General features: G+C 48.8%; 1 protein-coding gene across 1 annotated transcript in view; it reads left to right on the top strand.

Moving 5' to 3' along the window:
- The first annotated feature begins 7224 nt into the window (after nucleotides 1–7224).
- LOC132587964 (ADAMTS-like protein 3) overlaps nucleotides 7225–21707 on the top strand; it is a 34938-nt gene continuing 20455 nt past the window's right edge. The window contains exons 1-5 of the mRNA XM_060260377.1: nucleotides 7225–7341; nucleotides 8398–8461; nucleotides 10077–10187; nucleotides 14889–15101; nucleotides 20085–20268. Coding sequence (XP_060116360.1) covers nucleotides 7225–7341; nucleotides 8398–8461; nucleotides 10077–10187; nucleotides 14889–15101; nucleotides 20085–20268 — 689 coding nt within the window. The remainder of the gene's footprint in view (nucleotides 7342–8397; nucleotides 8462–10076; nucleotides 10188–14888; nucleotides 15102–20084; nucleotides 20269–21707) is intronic.

Here is a 21707-nt window from a genome sequence, read left to right as displayed (position 1 = left end):
CTTTGACAGTATCAGCAAATAAGTTTTTTTGTTTAATATTGTGGATTTCACTTCAGAGTATAGCTGGAGCCCCTCTGCCTTACTGTTCTGGGATTAGAAGCCTGGTTCTGTTACTCTTATTTCTCCCTCACAAACACGCACACAAAGCCTTAGCTAGGATTTTGCCCTCTGGGGACCAGTTGCTGGGATTCCTTTTTTTAAAAGGCAGAAATGTGTCGTAGTTGTTATAACATATGAGTCAAAGCCAGCAGCATTTAAAAAATTTAGTGTGAATGCTTTAAATTGTGTTGCATGCATGCAGCCATTGGTCCCATTCCATGCTTCAGTTACTTGCTTCGTTAGTAGTCTGCCTTTTTGCTGAGGCTTAATGCAGATAGCACAACTAACAACAATACAATAAGAATGGTATAAAGTATAAAGGCAACAGTGAATAAAACCAAATTACAAGCTGGAGGACAATTCAGCAATTCACAAAAAAGGTGTATCTGACATTAAACATGACAGTATAAGGCATACAAACCATGCAACAGGGCTGGCTTTCAAAACTACAGGACATTTAAATACAAACAATGGAATATTGGACAAAGCAATGAAAACTGTACAGGTCCATGTCTCTGCCCTCCCCCCAAACGGGCGGTGGCAGAAAACACCATGGGAAGGTGGCATCAGTGGACATGATTCCTGTTCTTCCTGTTTCCCTGCATCAGGCTTCATACTCAAGGCCCCTTCTCTCATATGTCCCCCTGGGGGGTTGCCAACCCCCAGGTGTGGTCTGGAGTCCTCATGGAATGACCACTGATCTCTGGACCACCAAGATCACTTCCCCTGGAAGAAAGCTTTGGCGAGTGGGCTCCATGACATCATCACACCCCCACTGAACTCTGAACTACCAAACACTTCCCTCCCCAGGAAACCTCCAGGAATTTCCCAAGCCAGACTCAGCAACATTTTCCATTCCTTTAGAGAAGCACACTGAAGCCGGTCTCAATCAGTCGGACAGGGTGATTCTCCTGTTTGTAAACCCCAGCTCCGTACTCTTTGGCTTTACTGGAAACTGGCTGCACAGCTCCAGGTCTTCTTTCTGAATCATAACTTGAACATGACCTACTCCAGTTTCTGAAAAATCAAAAGTTGGCAACTCTCACTAGATATGATGATAGACAGAAGAGTGGTGTCATGCTCAGGAGAGCTGTGGGAAAGGTTTAAAAAAACCTCTGGCTCCCCCCCCCCCAGCCTTGAAAGCAGCAAAGATTAATATGGTTAACAAAGAGGTTTGGGGCAACGTTCCATTGGGTCAGGAGCTGCTGAAGCTGGGAGCTTCCCCATCTGTCTTCTGCAATGCCTCATGCAGAGCCATTCAAAGCCACAACCTGAGAAGTGTGGCAGTGGTGGGAAGTGCCTTTGCATGCAGAAGGTCTCAGGTTCAATCCCTGGTATCTCCAGTTAAAAGGGCCAAGCAGTAGGTGATGTGAAAGGCCTTCCCCTGAGACCCTGGGGAGCTGCTCTCAGCCTGAATAGATGACACTGACCTTGATGTCCTGAATGCTGTAGGCACAGATGTAGGTAGCAGCTTGGTTCTGGTTCTGTGTGTCTGAATATTTAGAGTGGTTCCAAGAACCTGGTTTCTCCAGCATTCCTTCTTATTCCGGTCTTTCTCTTTCTGCTTGGTTAGCACCTCCTCAATAAATTCCACTTCTGGTCCTTCCTTCTGTCTTGGCCTACCTTCCATTATTCAACTCTACCACACACCTAATTCATTTGTTTTCAGCAGTACCCTAAGAAACCTGCCACTAGAGAATGGAGCAAACTCATCCAAGTATGTAGGGCTGGTGACATAGCTCAGGAGACAGCAGTTAGTGCAAACAAAACTGGCAGTATCTTACTTTGTTACCAGTAAACAGGCCTTGCGGCTTTCAGAGTTAAATTATTTAGAACATATATAGTGAAAAGAAAGCTATCACTGGAAGTTGGAGGAGGACTGTCTCATGTAAATTAGATTTGAGGGCTGTAAGACAGCTGAATGTGGGCCATGTTTAAATGAGAAATGGTGGCTCCAAATGCAATTGATTTTGTAATGTCTCGTGTTCAAAATGCAGAACTGTTAAGTCTGCTCAGGCTCACAGGGGTATCTGAAATCAAGGTTGGAAGAAATACCATCCCAGAACATCCCAGATAGGGTGGCCAGACCGTCCCGGGAGCCCGGGAATGTCCCGGTTCTGGCCACCCAATCCCGCCTCCCAGGCTGCCTATACCGGGACCATTAAAGGTCCCGGTTTAGCCAGCCCCGGAGGCGGTGGGCCGCGGGCGCCGGCGGGGAAGGCGGGGAGTGAGGGAGGGAGCGTCCCTGCGCCTGCGCAGGGCCGCTCCCTCCCTCACTCGCCGCCTTCCCCGCCCGCGCCCGGGGCCCAGCGGCGGTGGTGGAGGCCTCTCCGTGGCCTCCGCTGGTCGCTGGAAGCCCTCCAGCGGAGGCCGTGGAGAGGCCGCGGAGCACCCGGCGCTGGTCCCGGAAGGCCTTCCAGAGCCTCTGGAAGGCCTTCCGGGACCAGCGCCGACCAGCGAAGGCGTCCCCGCGGCCTCCGCTGGTCCCTGGAGGCCCTCCAGAGGCTCTGGAGGGCCTCCAGGGACCAGCGGAGGCCGCGGGGACGCCGCGGAGCACCCGGCGCTGGTCCCGGAAGGCCTTCCAGAGCCTCTGGAAGGCCTTCCGGGACCAGCGCCGACCAGCGAAGGCGTCCCCGCGGCCTCCGCTGGTCTCTGGAGGGCCTCCAGGGACCAGCGGAGGCCGCGGGGACGCCGCGGAGCACCCGGCGGTGGTCCCGGAAGGCCTTCCAGAGCCTCTGGAAGGCCTTCCGGGACCAGCGCCGACCAGCGAAGGCGTCCCCGCGGCCTCCGCTGGTCCCTGGAGGCCCTCCAAAGACTCTGGAGGGCCTCCAGGGACCAGCGGAGGCTGCGGGGACGCCGCGGAGAACCCGGCGCTGGTCCCGGAAGGCCTTCCAGAGACTCTGGAAGGCCTTCCGGGACCAGCGCCGAGCAGCGAAGGCGTCCCCGCGGCCTCCGCTGGTCCCTGGAGGCCCTCCAGAGGTTCTGGAGGGCCTCCAGGGACCAGCGGAGGCCGCGGGGACGCCGCGGAGCACCCGGCGCTGGTCCCGGAAGGCCTTCCAGAGCCTCTGGAAGGCCTTCCGGGACCAGCGCCGACCAGCGAAGGCGTCCCCGCGGCCTCTGCTGGTCCCTGGAGGCCCTCCAGAGTCTCTGGAGGGCCTCCAGGGACCAGTGGAGGCCGCGGGGACGCCGCGGAGCACCCGGCGCTGGTCCCGGAAGGCCTTCCAGAGCCTCTGGAAGGCCTTCCGGGACCAGCGCCGACCAGCGAAGGCGTCCCCGCGGCCTCCGCTGGTCCCTGGAGGCCCTCCAGAGTCTCTGGAGGGCCTCCAGGGACCAGTGGAGGCCGCGGGGACGCCGCGGAGCACCCGGCGCTGGTCCCGGAAGGCCTTCCAGAGCCTCTGGAAGGCCTTCCGGGACCAGCGCCGACCAGCGAAGGCCTCCCCGCGGCCTCCGCTGGTCCCTGGAGGCCCTCCAGAGTCTCTGGAGGGCCTCCAGGGACCAGCGGAGGCCACGGAGAGGCCGCAGAGCAGCTGGCGCTGGTCCCTGGAGGCCTCCAGAGGCCAGCGCCGGTAGCGGAGAGGCCCGGCGCTGGTCCCTGGAGGCCTCCAGAGTCCAGCGCCGGCAGCTCCCTCCCTCCCTCGCCGCGAGGCCGCCGCCGCAGGACTCGCCGCCGCCGCCGCTGGACTCTACGCCGCCCTGGAAACAGGTAAGGGGGCCGAAAGCGGGGGGGCGGGGGGCGGCCTTCCTTTCTTCCCTCCCTCCCTTCCTTCCTTCCTTCCTTCCTTCCTTCCTTCCTTCCTTCCTTCCTTCCTTCCTTCCTTCCCTCACTCCCTTCCCTTCCTTCCTTCCCTCCCTCCTCCCTTCCTTCCTTTCTTCCTTCCTTCCTTCCCTCCCTTCCTTCCCTCACTCCCTTCCCTTCCTTCCTTCCCTCCCTCCTCCCTTCCTTCCTTTCTTTCTTCCTTCCTTCCCTCCCTCCCTCCCCCCTTCCTTCCTTCCTTCCCTCCCTCCCTCCCCCCTTCCCTCCCTCCCCCTTCCTTCCTTCCTTCCTTCCTTCCTTCCTTCCTTCCTTCCTTCCTTCCTTCCTTCCTTCCTTCCTTCCTTCCTTCCTTCCTTCCTTCCTTCCTTCCTTCCTCCCTTCCCTTCCCTTCCCTTCCCTTCCCTTCCCTCCCTCCTCCCTTCCTTCCCTCCTTATGTTCTTATGTGACACAGAGTGTTGGACTGGAGGGGCCACTGGCCTGATCTAACAGGGCTTCTCTTATGTTCTTATGTGACCAGAGTGGTGGAGTGGATGAGCCATTGGTCTGATGCAACAGGGCTTCTCTTATATTTTTATGTGGCACAGAGTGTTGGACTGGAGGGGCCACTGGCCTGATCCAACAGGGCTTCTCTTATGTTCTTATGTGACACAGAGTGTTGGACTGGAGGGGCCACTGGCCTGATCTAACAGGGCTTCTCTTATGTTCTTATGTGACACAGAGTGTTGGACTGGAGGGGCCACTGGCCTGATCTAACAGGGCTTCTCTTATGTTCTTATGTGACACAGAGTGTTGGACTGGAGGGGCCACTGGCCTGATCTAACAGGGCTTCTCTTATGTTCTTATGTGACCAGAGTGGTGGAGTGGATGAGCCATTGGTCTGATGCAACAGGGCTTCTCTTATATTTTTATGTGGCACAGAGTGTTGGACTGGAGGGGCCATTGGTCTGATGCAACAGGGCTTCTCTTATATTTTTATGTGGCACAGAGTGTTGGACTGGAGGGGCCACTGGCCTGATGCAACAGGGCTTCTCTTATATTCTTATGTTACACAGAGTGTTGGACTGGAGGGGCCACTGGCCTGATGCAACAGGGCTTCTCTTATGTTCTTATGTGACGCAGAGTGTTGGACTGGATGGGCCACTGGCCTGATCCAACAGGGCTTCTCTTATGTTCTTATGTGACAATACTGACTTTGGTGGACCCAAGCACTGATTCAGTGTAAGGGAGCTTTGTGTTTGTGACTGGAGTAGATAATACTGACTTTGGTGGACCCAAGCACTGATTCAGTGTAAGGGAGCTTTGTGTTTGTGTCTTCTGGTGCAATTTTGTTCTCAGATCCTGTATTTACTTCATCAGTATATGGGATAAGGCACTTTCTCAACTGTGCTGCATAATGCAGCCTATTTATTTTGTCCTGTTTGCTCTGTCTGCGCCACCTTCATCACTTTCGGGGTGTGGATCCCCCAGTGGGGTGGTCTCGTGACTCCCTCCGCTGGCTGTTTCTGATAGCCCTGCGCCCCCTCTTTCATTTGATATGTGTCCCGTGCGGGTGCCACCCTCCCGCCGGGAGATGCCGCAAAATGAGCCCCCTTGAGGCTTATGGCGGCAGGGCTCGGGGGAAGCGAGCTAGACTGCTGTTCTTTTGAGGGGTTATAGAGTGTTTCGAGCCCGTCCCTGTGGCATCGGTCCCATCGTTGTGGGGCCCAGGGGGCCGGCGCAGCGGCACGCTGAAGCAGCCTGTCGGTCACTTCCGGGTTCCTGTCCTGCATCTCGACCTGTGTTATTAGTGACAGGCTGCTTCGGCGTGCCGCTGCGCCGGCCCCCTGGGCCCCACAACGATGGGACCGATGCCACAGGGACGGGCTCGAAACACTCTATAACCCCTCAAAAGAACAGCAGTCTAGCTCGCTTCCCCCGAGCCCTGCCGCCATAAGCCTCAAGGGGGCTCATTTTGCGGCATCTCCCGGCGGAAGGGTGGCACCCGCACGGGACACATATCAAATGAAATAGGGGGCGCAGGGCTATCAGAAACAGCCGGCGGAGGGAGTCGGGAGACCACCCCACTGGGGGATCCACACCCCGAAAGTGATGAAGGTGGCGCAGATAGAGCCAACAGAGCAAACAGGACAAAATAAATAGGCTGCATTATGCAGCACAGTTGAGAAAGTGCCTTATCCCATATACTGATGAAGTATATACAGGATTTCAGAACAAAATTGTTTCCGGCGGTGATATTTGGGGGATTTTTGGGGATGTCACAGGAAGTGCTGTGAAGTCACTTCCTGTTTCCGGCAGTGGCATTTGGGGGAAATGATGTCATTTGGGGGAAATGATGTCACAGGAAGTGATGTCACTTCCCATTTCCGGCAGGTGACGCGGGGAAATGATGTCACAGGAAGTGATGTCACTTCCTGTTTCCTGTGGTGGCATGACGTCACCGGAAGTGACGTCACTGGAAGTGACGTCACTTCCTGTTTCCGGCGGCACACGCGCTTCGCGCGCGCGCACCCCTACCTCCCCCCCCCCCAACGTGTCCCTGGCTGGCCTTCAGACATTATGGTCACCCTAATCCCAGACCAAGGTTGGAAGAGAGACCATCCCAGAAAGCAGAACATCCCAACAGAGTCGTCCAAAACAGCTTTGGAATGCATACCTTGCCAAGCCAGATAGATGTATCCCTCCAAGCTCCATTCTAAAAGTGACATACAAGAAATTCCACAATACTTTCTCGACTCCTTTCCTCCTCTTTTTTAAATCTGGTACTTCTGTAACAACACAAGCATTAAAATGGCTAGTCACATGCTCACAGTGAAGAATGAAGTCAACAACTCTCAAATGTTGAACCCCAGAGAGGAAGCCATGTTAGTTCAACATTTACAAGGCCACCATTTAAATATAATTTTTCCTTTCTAATAGCTGAGTACTAACTAGTTTGTATAAAACCAACAGAAAACAGACTTGGGAGCTTTAAGACAGTAACTCTGTAATAAGCAGTCTCATTTAATGGCCAGAGGCTGCTGCCCCTGTTAGAACCGTTATTTTGTGATGGTCTTGATTGAAGTTTTTTCCCCTCCCATAAAATAGTGATTTCCACAAACTTTGTCTGGTTTATATTACATTGAGAAGAAAACCTGAGGTGTGGACAGAAAAGTGCTAAGCGTCTGATTGAAAGGCTGAAGTTTCCTCTCTCAAGGATCATTCACATCATGAAGAAATTGCCTGTAAAGCAATTTTGAGAAATGATCTATGAAAAAGAGAGAGCTGAATTAGTGTTCAGCCTGGCTTATATTTCCAAGTATCTCACATAATTAGACATTGCTGTGGGAGCTAAACTCTCCTAGTGCCCTGGAATGGCCAGGGGGGATGCCGTATGCGAGAAACAGCATCTGTAAGGCTCGTTCCTTCTATCAAGCCACCCAGGCAGCTGCTTGGAGTGACTGAGGAGGGTGCTCGGGTTCCGTGGGGGCTTGCATCAGCACCACAGAAGGTGATTGGCACTTTTGCTTGGACCCAGTGATTGACAGCAGAAACCAGAACATAAGAGAAGCCATGTTGGATCAGGCCAATGGCCCATCCAGTCCAACACTGTGTCACACAGTGGCCAAATATACACACACACACACACTGTGGTTAATAGCCACTGATGGACCTCTGCTCCATATTTTTATCTAACCCCCTCTTGAAGCTGGCTATGCTTGTAGCCACTGCCACCTCCTGTGGCAGTGAATTCCACATGTTAATCACCCTTTGGGTGAAGAAGTACTTCCTTCTGTCCATTTTAACCTGTCTGCTCAGCAATTTCATTGGATGCCCACAAGTTCTTGTATTGTGAGAAAGGGAGAAAAGTACTTCTTTCTCTACTTTCTCCATCCCATGCATTATCTTGTAAACCTCTATCATGTCACCCCACAGTCGATGTTTCTCCAAGCTAAAGAGCCCCAAGCGTTTTAACCTTTCTTCATAGGGAAAGTGTTGCCCTTTTCTGCACTTTTTCCAATGCTATAATATCCTTTTTGAGGTGCGGTGACCAGAATTGTACACAGTATTCCAAATGAGACCGCACCATCGATTTATACAGGGGCATTATGATACTGGCAGAAGGTAATAGGTTTCCTGTTTTGCGATGACAAAATGGCTTGAACTGGCCCTGTGTATCTGTTGTGTCCAGTGGAGAGATAATAGCTAAAGGTAATAGCTAAAGACAGCTTTGATAAACACTGTTGGCTAGCTAGAAAATGTTTTGGTATATGGGTGTTGACGGCTGGTAGCTACTAGGAGGTGCTTGACATGCACTGTGCATGCTTGGCCAGGGACTGGAGAGAAATTCAGCAATCTGAAACTTAGAAAGGCCCTTGTCAGGTCTCAGAAGCTAAGCAGGGTCAAGTCTGGTAAGTATTTGAATTGGAGACTGCCAAGGAAGGTCCTGGGTTGCTCTGCAGAGGCAGGCGATGGCAAAGCACCTTTGAATGTCTCCTGCCTGGAAAACCCTGCAGGGTTGCCATAAGTTGGCTGCAATTTGAATGGCACTTTCCATCACCAACAGCTTGCCAAGCAGCCGGCCGAGGGCTTTAAGGGTTCACTTCAGCTAAAAGTCCTGCCTGTGCTCGGTGAGCAATTAGATGGTGGATCAACTGAAAAAAAATATTTAGTGCATTGACAATCTGAATTATAAGCACTAGATATTTTTCTTCCCCCTAAATTTCTAAGTTGCAGTTGGTACTACTGTCAAGTGAGAGAATTTGGAGCATCCATTTCTGAGCTGAAACGCTTGTTTTTTTTGCATTTTCCCCCAGGTCTTCCCCAACCAGATATTGCTTGGTTTAAGAATGGAAGTTCCGCAATACACCATTTTTTAACAGTCACTAATGGTTCCTTACTCTTAAGAAACATTTCATCTGAGGATTCCGGAACATATACCTGTACAGCCACCAATGCTGTGGGGAAAACCTCAGCCAGGACTGTTCTTCAACTGGCCGGCAAGTGCAAAGCCTATGTTTTATTTGTTTATTTATCGAGGTGATATGGATGTTGCTTTGCCCAGTATCATGCCCAGGGAAGCCTGCTCACAAAGGAAATAAAAACAGAATTAAAGCCATTATAAAAATCTGACAAACAATTAAAACCAGTAAAAAATATATAAGTAAAAAAAACTAGTACAACTAAAACCCAGGAATAAAAACAATAAATTTTCCCTCACAGGCATTAAAAAAAATACTGATTTTGCACTAGGACTAGTTCCAGATGGAGAGCCCTTTTGCCCCCAGCGCTTCTCTCCGTTTTCGCACAAGCTGCCGCGGAGCTGCGAGTTGGCACACTGCTCTCCCGTGGCAAGCAGAAACCACTTGTAAGACGATCTTGCTTGCCACGAGAAAGCAGTGCACCAACTCGCAGCTCCGTGGCTGCTTGTGCAAAAACGATGAGAAGCACCAGGAGCAAAAGGGCCCTCCACCCAGAAGAAGCCTAGTGCAAAATCGGTCTAAGTATTTTTAAAATTAACTTCAGAAGAAGACATTCAACATTGGAGCTAAGTGAAGCTCTCAGGGAAGGGAATTTTGCAAAGAAGGGACAACTGCCAAGAATGCCCTTCCTGGGTCCCCACTCAATGCCCCTGGTGGCAGTGCAGGCTTTCACAGCAACAGTTGATCTGAGCTCAGGCAGCAACATATAGGTGGAGGCACAACTGCAAGAGCTGTAGGCTAAAGCCATTAAGGGCTTGAAAGGTCCAAGCCAACACTTTCAGCTGAGTCAGGAAATAGCTGCAAGGCAGTGTGTGGAAATAAGACCCATTTTGTCTGATTTGTAGTGGGTAAGGGGTTGGCATGGGCTGTTGTGGTCATCCTTGTTTCCAGTTTGTCTCTAGATAGGAAAAACAGCATCTGTTTATTCACATCTTCCCTGCACTTGTATACTGCCTTTTGTTGGTGCTCTTGGCACCGTTTACAATTAAAAATGCTTAAAAAGAAAGATATAGAAGACAAAATAATAGAACACTGCTTTGTGCCCCCCACACCTGGATCCCTAATATGTTTTGCTTATTTCCCCCCACACCTGGGGAACTGAAACTCACAAAAATTCTGCTGAGCCCCAGAATTCCTATGGTCAGCTAGGTCTGCCATGTTCTCCTGTGCTGAGCTCTCAAAATATCAGGCTGTTAAGATGCAAGCAGCCCCTTGCTCATTCCTGGAAAGTGCTCAAATGTAATGTGATTTTCCCCCTCCCCAGTTGAAAGACTTCAGGAGCCACAGAAATCCAGCAGCAGTCAGAAAAGGCGTGTCTTGGCATCTGGGACTGGCACAAACATCAGTGTGGTACCTGGCGATCTTTTACGGATAGGTATGTTCCCCGGTCCTACTTGTTAATATCTGAATAGCAGAGCCATTTTTGTGTGTGTGTTTGCACCCCGCTTTTCTCCTCAGCAGGAGCTCACTGCAAGTTACAAAGTACAGAAATACAATTTAAACCAAAAGAAAACAAACAACATCATAGAATATTCCAATTTCCTGAGCTGGTCCGGGAGCAGCTGGCCCAGGACTCCCAGGGCCATAGACCATGACAGAAGCTCTAGGAGCCAAGAACCAAGACCAGTTTTAGCTTATTCTGAAGGCTTGTGCCTATGTGACTGTGCCCAGATTTTTAAATTTCTGTAACAGAACCTCTCTCTGCCTCCTTGTTCCCCACATGGTGAATTTACACTTGAAAGACTCATGAGGAATTAACCTTCTGCCTTAACTCCTCTTCCCATCTTGCAATGTGCCTGGTTTGAAGAGCAATACATATTTGAAAAAGTGAGAGCTGATTCATGAAAGCTCATATTGAAATAAATGTTGTTAGTATTTAAGGTGCCAATGGACTTCTGTTTTAGCGATGTTCTTAGTCCTATTTAAGTGCATTTAAGGAAGGCATGAGAGAATAGCAGGCATGATGTTTGCTCTAAGAATTGTTCAATCCATTCTAGGAATCACCAGAAACTAGAGATTCCTAGAGAGACCTGTCATCACCTCTGGGTTTTTTTTTCCTGGAAGTGATGTCATACCATTTTTTCAAGATTAGGGGGTTGTCTATGGAGGGAAAGAGGTTTGTCCCCCAGTACCTGTGAGAGTATCATTGTCCTGCTGTGCGTAGGCTGTAGGTTGTTAATGATGCATTGAACTGGTTTGAGCTGAAAGTTTTTATGTGACCACCAGTGGTGTTCTGTTGTTGTTTCCTATCTTATGGAAGGTTATTCCTTGGTATCATTCTGGCTTTGTCAAACTGTTCCCTTATTATATCCAATGATTATTGTAACTCCAAGAATGTCTAAAGTCATTCCTGCCGGTTAAAATCCATTAGTCAACACATTCGTATATTTGGGGCTCTGTCTATATGAAATTCTGAGGAAAATGAAGGTTTTTTCCCCCCCAAAAAACCAAAGAAGCCATCCCCTGGTGCATAGTGCAGTCTAGTGGATGCTGTTGTATGGTAAAACTTCTGCATTTGTCTGCCTGCCTCGCTCCCTCTCTCCTTGACAGTTTGGTCATATTTAATCAAATATAGGTCCTCGTTCCTTTTTCCATCCAAGTAAAGGCAGTGATAGTTCTCATGCTTCTGTCAAAGCACAGAAAAGGGAAAGGAAAAATAGAAATAAGTATTTTGGGTCATTTTTCTTATATTTGGACAGTTATCAAATAGGTAAAACTTAAAATTGTAACATTCCGGATAATGAACAATAGACGTCAGTTTAAGCAAGCAGGGCCTAGAACTCGCAGAGGCACCCTGTCCAAACAACGTTCGTCGTGCTTCAAGCCCCCTTAAATCGATGTGTCACAATGCAAGTTAGTTGTGACTAACTTGGCAGATTGATTTCGGTGGGACTTAAGCACTATTAGCTTTAATTAGATTGGGCCAAAGAGGTGGAAGGCCTTCTTTTGGAATCAGGCCAGTATAAATAGTCAAGGCTTCATGTTTCCAAGTGGTCTTGACCACACTGTGATGGCTGGGAAGGAAAGAGGGGGGGTGAATAGTGGGGGGATGCAAGAGTTAATGGCTTTTAGAATCATAGAGTTGGAAGGGACCTCCAGGGTCATCTAGTCCAACCCCCTGCACAATGCAGGAAATTTACAGATATCTCCCCCTAAATTCACAGGATCCGCATTGCTGTCAGACGGCCATCCAGCCTCTGTTTAAAAACTTCCAAAGAAGGAGAGCCCACCACCTCCTGAGGAAGCCTGTTCCACTGAGGAGCTGCTCTTAACTGTCAGGAAGTTCTTCCTAACGTTGAGTCGGAAACTCTTTTGATTTAATTTCAACCCATTGGTTCTGGTCCCACCTTCTGGGGCCACAGAAACCAATTCCGCACCATCCTCTGTATGACAGCCCTTCAAGTACTTGAAGATGGTGATCATATCATCTGTCAGCCGCCTCCTCTCCAGGCTAAATATGCCCAGCTCCTTCAGCCTTTCTTCGTAGGACTTGGTTTCCAGACCCCTCTTCATCTTTGTTGCCCTCCTCTGGACCCGTTCCAGCCTGTCTATATCCTTCTTAAAATGTGGTGCTCAAAACTGAGCACAGTACTCCAGGTGAGGTCTTACCAGAGCAGAGTAAAGCGATACCATCACATCATGTGATCTGGACACTATACTTCTGTTCATACAGCCCAATATTGCATTTGCCTTTTTAGCCACCGCATTGCACTGTTGACTCAAATTCAGCATGTGGTTCACTAAGACCCCTAGATCCTTTTGTAGAGGGACTGTGACTCAGTGGCAGAACATCTGTTTGGCATGCTGAAGGTCCTGGGTTCAGTCCCTGGCATCTCTAGTTAAAGGATCTGGCAGTAGGTGATATGAAAGACCTCTGCTTGAGACCCTGGAGAACCACTGCCAGTCTGAGTAGACAATGGACCAAGGCTCCTGGTCCAAATAATGTTAGTCATGCTTCAGTAGAAAGCAGTTCCATTTAGGAAGGGGCATGTCTCAGTGGTAGAACACAGGGTTTGCATGCAGCAGGTCCCAGGTTCAATCCCCAGCATCTCTTGTTGAAAGGACCTAGTAGTAGGTGATGTGAAAGACCTCAGCCCTGAGACCCTGGAGAGCCACTGCCAGTCTGAGTAGACAGTACTGACCTTGATGGACCCAGGGTCTGATTCAGTATAAGGCAGCATCAGGTGTGTGTGCAGAGCTGGTTACCTGAGACTGGTGTTGAAAGGAGGAATGTTGTGATGGAATGGAAAGCTGCATCCACACATAATTGGATATTGTTCTAGAGAGGCGCTGAAGGGGAGGGGATCTTGCAGCTAACCCAAAAGACAAAGGACAAGAGAAATTTATTTTATTTAAATAAAATATCGTTTATGTGTTTTTAATTTAAATATTTATTTACCATTAATGAAATTGATATACTTCTACTGGTAGTGGGAAAGTTTTGCTGAGAGATTGTGCTTATTCGCTGCCTTAGAATTCTGTGGCCACTTTCAAATAAAGTTATTGTTATTGAAAATCAGCTTTTACAGGAACACACCCTGGGCACGGTCCAACGAGACATGCATAACTTGTGTTAATCCTGGGTATATTATATGCAATAGTTTTGTATGTTTTACAGGTACTTTTAACAAAGGAGTCATTCCAAAAAGAATGGTGTGGCACCCATAAGCTTTCATGAGCTCACCTCATCAGCTGCTATGGGGGGGCGTGGTTCAGGATTCCAACCGCTGCAGTCAGTGAGGTTTTGGGGTTGGAGGATATGGGGAGACCAGGTTGGTTTAGAAGAAAGATGCTGTTTTGTGACCTTTGAAATAAACCCTGTGGTGATAGATGGAGGTGGAAGAAGGTACTCTAAGAACAAATGAGAATTTGTTTTGATACTTTACAATAACTTATAGCAGTGATTTTGAAACAGACCACTGTACCCTCCACCCTCTCCCTCCCTTCCTCTTCTCCCTCCCTCTCTCTCGCCTTATGCCTTTACTGTGCATATCTGTTGCATTTTTTTTTGCCATCAAGTCACAGTGGACGTACGTTGATTCTGTAGGGCAGGGGTGGCCAACAGTAGCTCTCCAGAAGTTTTTGCCTACAACTCCCATCAGCCCCAGCCATTGGCCATGCTGGCTGGGGGTGATGGGAATTGTAGGCAAAAAAACATCTGGAGAGCTACCGTTGGCCACCCTTGCTGTAGGGTTTTCAAAACCAGAGACATTCAGAAGTGGTTTGCCATTGCCTGCCTCTGCATGGTGACCCTGGTATTCTTGATGGTTTCTCATCCAAATACTAGCCAGGGCTGATCCTTCTCAGCTTCCAAGATCTGATGATATCAGGCTAGGCTGACCTCTCCTGATCATGGCTGTCTACTGCATAGGCCTCCTTTGACTGTTCAATAGCAGTGTGCAGGGCTTTTTTTGAGCACGAACACCCAGGAACGGAGTTCTGGCTGCCTTGGCATTAGGAGGTGTGGCCTAATATGTAAATGTGTTCTTGCTGGGTTTTTCCCATAAAAAAACCCGATGTGAAACAATGGTGGTGTCAGGGGGTGAGGCCTTATATGCTGGGCTTTTTTCTACAAAAAAAAAGCAGTGTGTCTGGGACCACAAAACTGGCCAGGAAGAAAGATGTGTGGTAAAAGGCCCTCTGCTGCTGCTTCATTAAAGTGCAGGTAAAAATAACTCAGGATCCTCAAAGGTCAGCTTTACTGCCTCATGAGCAGACAGACAGATAAAAGGAAGAATGCAGAATTCACAGAAAGAATCTACTGCAAGAGAATGTTGTGGTGGCTGCTTTATCACCACAAAGAGAATCGTGGAGGATAGGTTTGTCGGTAACTGTGAGCTGTGATGAAAAAATGGATTCTCCATGTTCAGAGGCAAGGTACCTGTGAATACCTTCACACACTGCTTGTAGGACTTATGGGGGCATCTGGTTGACCACGGGGGGAAATAGGACTCTGGACCATTGGTCAGGTCTACCTTGGTGGTTTCTACATTCTTAAATCTGTAATTTATGTAGACATTTTAGAAAGTTATCCAGTGTTTTAAGAAAACGAGCTAAGAATAGCTTTGCTTCCTAGGCTGTCCTGTACATCCCAATACAAAGAATACCATTCGCTGGTCCTTTAAAAACCAACCTGTTGAAGAAATTCTAGGCTTCAATCACAGAACTCTAGCCGAGGGACGTATCCTGGAGGTGAACGTTGTCTCCAGTCGGCTTGCTGGGCAATACAGATGCTGGGCTTCATCGAGTGTCAAGCCATTGTCTGTTTGGGTAAATGTCAAGAAGGAAGGTTTGTTGAACATTCCATGACAAGATTCTTATGTTTAATTATGTTTTGTCTGCAAGTGTCTTGAGATGTTATTGTTTTTACAGCATAGATAAAAACTCTTAGACAGCACGGGGAGGGGGGCAGCCAAGGAATTGCATCCTTGAGGATAGTTCTCCCTGGTTCCCCATAAGCCCAAGTAAGGGGGGGGGAATCATTTATTGGATATGATGCCATCATGATCCGTTGCCTCCCTTTGCCCCCATTTGATAGAACAGAGTGCCATTGGTAGTTTGCTGTGATTCATGGCATACATTTTCATATTCTATGGTGGGTTTCTGTAAATATTACAGGGGAGGGCAGAAGAAGAAGAAATTGGATTTATACCCCACCCTATACTCTGAATCTCAGAGTAGCTTACAATTTCCTTTACCTCCCCCCCCCCACACACACACAACAGATACCCTGTGGGGTAGGTGGAGCTGAGAGAGCTCTCCTAGAAGCTGCGCTTTCAAGGATGACTCCTACGAGAGCTATAGCTGACCCAAGGCCATTCCAGCAGGTGCAAGTTAGAGAAGTGGGAAATCAAACCTGGTTCCGCGCACTTAACCATTACATCAAAGAATCACAGAGTTGGAAGGGGCCATACAGGCTGTCCAGTCCAGTTGCCTGCTCAATGTGAGATCAGCCAAGAGCATCCCCAGCAAGTGTTGCGATTCCTCTCCTCTGCTGCCTACAGGAACAGCTCCCTGCCCTCCTCTTTAAATACTTAAAGCAATCATGTTCCCCCACAAGTGCTACATACAAGGGTGCATTTGGAGCACTAACCCTCTAACATCTAGTTACAGTGTAAGTTTTTAGTTGAGGCACCTACGCATTATGACCTTCAGTCGCACTTCTGATCTGCTTCAGCTGGGACTTTTAGGAAACTGACAGTGTAATCCCAAAGTGACATCTATCTAAGAATACATTCATACTACACTAAATAATGTGTTTTGCCACTAAATTTTTGCTATTCTTACACTGTAAAAATCCAGTTGTAAAAGGCATTATGTAGTGTAGTGTGAATGCTCCCTAAGTCCTTTGAAGTCAATGGGCTTAGAAGGTTGTGACTCTGCTCAAGATTGTTCCGCAAATAGCCTTGGGGACTGGCAGAAGAACCTGAAAAGGGAACGCCATGAGCCACTTGGGTGAGGTTGGTGTGCATATGATTCGCTTTTCCCCTCATTCGTCTCAGAAAAGTCTCTCTTTGGCCTCTAAGCCTGATGGGTATGTGAGCCATGAGAATACCTGGGGGACTTATTGGAGAGGTCTGGGGAGTGGGGGGAAACAATAGGCTTTGCAATGGATGTGGAGAATCAGATTGTTTGCTTTCCTCCACCTAGACTTGATCCCTGTAGCTCTAAATCTAGGAGGGTAATGGAGAGCCTGGCACTTGGCTTCCATAGCACCAAGGCTTTTTTTGAGCAGGAATGCACAGGGACATGGTTCCAGCTAGCTTTGTGTGTGGGTGTGGCCTTATATGCAAATGAGTTCCTTCTAGGCTTTTTCTACCAAAACCCCATGTGAAACCAGGGGTGTGACCTGATATGCAAATGAGTTCATGCTGGGCTTTTTCTACCAAAAAAAGCCCTGCATAGTACTGTCCTGTTATATAACCAAGGTAGCATTAGGGTGCCTAAAGCCCTCCTCCTGCAACCTGCGGGAGGCCCTTTGGCTCACCTGGCAGTGATTTTTTTTGCTTGCTTGGTGTTCTGAAAGCAAGGTGGTGGTTGAGCTCAGAAGCAAGCAGGTGGTGTTGAATAAGGCGAGAGGGAGAAGCTGGGCTGCCATTGGCAGTTCTGTAGGGCCAAGCAGACCCTTGTTGGCCCCTGCCTGTGGTGTTGTGTAAGCCAGTAGCTGCAATACCATTTGGCCTTCTGCCTTTGTGGCACTGCAGCCCAGCTGAGGGTCACCAGCAGCAGCCTGCTCTGGTGAATGACCGTGGTAGCGCTGAGAATGCGAGGCGGCTGAGAGTTGGAGCTGGAGACTATCAAGCCGGTGGCAGGAGCGCAGAGGGAAGGCTGCTCCTTCCTGTTCTTCCTAGGAAGCATCAGTAGCATTTCGTGTATTTGTGAAGGCTTGTCTTTTCCAGTCACCTGAGGAAGTGTGTGCCTTTGGTTATTTCACCACCGTGATATACTGAAAGGGGTGATTTTTACACAGTATCTTTGTGGTAAAATGAATAACACAGTCCTCCCAAGTCACACTTTACTTTAACCATTTCTGCTTTGAAAAATACTCTTTTGTTGTTATTTTAAGAAAGCCAGAAGTAATAAGGAAATGTTGAAAACCAATAAGGTAAAGAATTCATTATGTGCTGCGGGAATGCAACTGTGGACACAGCTGGGAGCGATCAATTATCCTTGGGTATTATGGGACCAACCTCTCCTCCGCTCCCTTGCCTCCCCACCAAAAAGAACTCACGATGACTCCTGTGGTTGCATACAAATCTGTCAACTTTTTATAGTACTTCATCGTTTAAGTTATGTCTGAGCAGAGCGAGGAACCTTGAGAACTGCAGTGCCAAGTGAAAAAGCCCTTCCTTCTAGAGTATCACTCCCTGGCATAGACTGCCCAATTGATTTAAAACAGTGATGTAATTTGTTTTCCCATCTTGGCAAAGGACAGGTGTTGACATTGGGTGCAGGTTGGGTGCTTCTGTGCAGAACGGACCTGACAAGTGGGGGGACCCTCAAGGACTTGCAGGGGGCAATTTCATTTTCCTCTTTCCCTTTCCTGAAAGCCACCATAGTGTCTCCCCTTTTCCTGCTTCCTTCTGACCTCCCCCACCACCCCCACCACTAGCTAACCTACCTTTGTGTTCCCCCTGACTTCAGCTTTTCCTCCTCCCTTCCCCCTGGTAGCCTGTCCCTGAAAAGATGTTCATGGTTCCAGCCACCATTCTAGGCCTTGCTCAGTTGCTTTGAACCAGCTGCTTGCCAGGAATCCAGTTGCACAGCAGAGAATGTGCAAGGACTTGCAGGGGGCAACTCACTTTCCCCTGTATCCCCTCTCCACATTTTCCCCTCTTTCCCTCCTCCTGGTATCTCCCAAATCCTTACCTTTCCTTGCTTCCTTTTCTCCTTCCCAACCACCCACCAACCAAACTTTTATTTGCCTCCCCCTTCTGCTATATTTATTTTCTCCATCTGTACCCAACTATTCTGTAAATAGGGACCCAAAGCAGCTTATTCTCCTCTATTCCATTTTATCTTCACAACAACTCTGTGCAGTAGATTAGCTTGGGAATAGGTGACTGGCCTGAAGACACCAAGTGAGCACCCAATCTGACTCTTCCAGATCCTAGTCCAGCATTCTCACCGCTCCACCATGCTGACTCTTGACTTGGCCCAAGGGCTGATCAGCTCCAAGACCTCAGGCAAAGTTTGTGGATTTACAGTACGGATGCCATCCCATATAAGCACATTGGCAATCCAGTGCTATCTGTTTATTCACTGTGCTGGTTCAGAATCCAGTAGGAGCACGGGTTAGAATCCAGTAGAGCACTGGGAATTATTAGGAAGGGAATTGAAAACAAATCAGCCAGTATCATAATGCCCCTGTATAAATAGATGGTGCGGTCTCATTTGGAGTACTGTGTGCAGTTCTGGTCGCCGCACCTCAAAAAGGATATTATAGCATTGGATAAAGTCCAGAAAAGGACAACTAGAATGATTAAAGGGCTGGAACACTTTCCCTATGAAGAAAGGTTGAAATGCTTGGGGCTCTTTAGCTTGGAGAAACGTCAACTGTGAGGTGACATAATAGAGGTTTACAAGATATTGCATGGGATGGAGAAAGTAGAGAAAGAAGTACCGTATTTTTCGGACCATAAGACGCACTCCCCCCCCCCAAAGCGTGCGTCTTATGGTCCGAATACTAAAAGATGAGGGGGGAGGGGCCTGCAGCCCCTGGGAGACAAGTGGTGAGATCGCTTCCTCCGCCCCCATCGCCAACCCAGCACTTTGCAGGGAGCAATCTCGCCACTTGTCTCCCAGCCAGGCGTGCTTGCCCCGCGCTTGCGTGCCTGGCTGGAAGACAAGTGGCGAGATCGTTCCCTCCGCCCCCATCGCCAACCCAGCACTTTGCAGGGAGCGATCTTGCCGCTTGTCTCCCAGCCAGGCGTGCTTGCCCCGCGCTTGCGTGCCTGGCTGGGAGACAAGCGGCGAGATCGCCCTCACCGCAAATCCTGCACTTCGCAGGCGTTGGCATGTTTCTCCCGCGCCTGCGTGCGGCCCCCGGCCGAGGCGGCCCGAAGGCTGCAATGGCGCCCGCATCACCGAAGATGGCCATTTGCGCACGTAGACGAAGGTGCGTCTTATGGTCCGGTGCATCTAATCGTCCGAAAAATACGGTACTTTTCTCCCTTTCTCACAATACAAGAACTCATGGGCATTCGATGAAATTGCTGAGCAGACAGGTTAAAACGGATAAAAGGAAGTACTTCTTCCCCCAAAGGGTGATTAACATGTGGAATTCACTGCCACAGGAGTGAATTATATATATATAATTTTTTTTTGGCCACTGTGTGACACAGAGTGTTGGACTGGATGGGCCATTGGCCTGATCTAACATGGCTTCTCTTATGTTCTTAGAATTTCCCTCATTTGGGGGAAATAACTGAATGCCCTTTCAAAAGTTCTTCTGTTTGTATTCTCCTTTGAATTTTGCACAGTTGGAAAGACATTTGAGCACTGTTTGAAGTTTGACCTGCCACTACCTGATCTTTAGGATGCATTTAAGAATTGGAAAGGCTGTAGCTTAGTGGCCGAGCACACACTCTGTATGATAGAAGTCCAAGGAACAGTCTCTGGTTGTAGCAGACCTGGAAGGGCTTTTTCCTGAGACCTTAAGAAGCCTCTGATGGACCAGAGGTGTGGGACTCATGTAAGGAACTGTACTGTACATCTAAAATGGCACAGTTGCTGCCCATCACTCCCTCACCTGTTGCTTTCCTCCCATCAGAACACAGGTGGGCGCTTGGCGAGTGGAGTCCCTGTTCTACCTTTTGTGGGAATTTGGGGACCCAGGTCCGAAGACTTGTGTGTGTGAACCTGAAGGGGCAAAGAGTGAACAAATCACTGTGTAAAGAGAGCCAGAAGCCAGTTGTGAATCACCGGTCTTGCAACATCCGTGACTGTCCTGCCAGGTATACATCTTCCATCAGTACTATCTTCTGGGGTTTATTCTTCTTTTGCAATGAAAAGATATTAAGTCCTTCCAGTTAGTTTAATTTCTGATTGCTACATAATGTCTGAGTTTGAACCTACAGAAAAGTGGTGGAGGAGATTGAGGTGATGAACTATTGCCTTAATAATGCTAGTGAGAGGCTTGAAGATGTTCTTCTGAGATTGGCAGAGCCAGGTTTAAAGACTGATAAAAGTGCAACTTCCCATTAAATGGGGAAGAGCTGGGCGTGGTGAAAGAAGCAGACCGAGCCCGCCTTCTGATGCTCACCATGTTTATTTTCAGGACTCTAACTGTGCTCCCAGCAGCCCCCCTTGCCTTATCCCAACTTTGTTTAAATCTCCTGTTAATACACCTGGCGCTCGTCTCCCTTAAAGGGGCTGACGCTTTCGCCTAAACCATCACACTAGGCACATACTGGCCAATATCTGGAGTACCACAAAAAAGGTAAAGGTATTACCCTGTGCAAGCACCAAGTTGTTACCAACCCATGGTTTGATGTCACATCATTATATTTTCTTGGCAGTCTTTTTATGGGATGGTTTGCCATTGCCTTCCCCAGTCATCTTCACCAGGGGTGGCCAACGGTAGCTCTCCATATATTTTTTTTGCCTACAACTCCCATCAGCCCCAGCCATTGGCCATGCTAGCTGGGGCTGATGGGAGTTTGTAGGCAAAAAACATACGGAGAGCTACCGTTGGCCACCCCGATCTATACTTTACCCCCAGCAAGCTGGGTACTCATTTGACCAACCTTGAGATCCTGGACTCCATCATTTGACCAACCTTGGAAGGATGGAAGGCTGAGTCAACCTGGAACCAGTTACCTGAACTCAGCTTCTGCCGGGATCGAACTCAGGTCATGAGCAGGGCTTGGACTGCAGTACTGCAGCTTACTGCACCACGGAGCTCTATAGGAATATATGCCACAAACCCACCTCTTAATTTTTACAGATCCTTTTAATATGTTTGCAATGATTTTTTAACAGAAAACAAAGGATGAAGAGCACATTCATTGCACACAAACATTTTTTAAAGTGCGTAGCCAACATGAAGGGGAGGAGTAAGAACAGCATTTGATTGGCTGGTATGCCTGACTGTCATGCTAACTGTGAAGCTAGGAGAAAGCTCAGCTTACCCCATAAGTAATAAAGGTGCTTTGTCATCTCTCTGTGTGCATTACATCTGCCTTCCACCCAGGAGAATTAAGTTGTCTGTCAAAGTTCTCCCCCCCTCTTCCTGGAATGGTTTCCTCAGAGCCTCTGACAAGCTGCATCAAAACATGTGTGTGTTTCAAAGCCTGCAAAGAACTTAAAACCAAGTTCTCCTTAGATGTGGAGGGTGTTTTAATAATGATCTGAAGTGCCTCTAAAGCCAGCAGGCCTTTTGGTATTTGCATCT

Source organism: Heteronotia binoei, chromosome 19 (genome assembly GCF_032191835.1).
Source record: "Heteronotia binoei isolate CCM8104 ecotype False Entrance Well chromosome 19, APGP_CSIRO_Hbin_v1, whole genome shotgun sequence".
NCBI lineage: Eukaryota > Metazoa > Chordata > Lepidosauria > Squamata > Gekkonidae > Heteronotia > Heteronotia binoei.
Note: the sequence above shows the minus strand (reverse complement) of the source record. Positions and strands in the feature narration are given on the sequence as shown.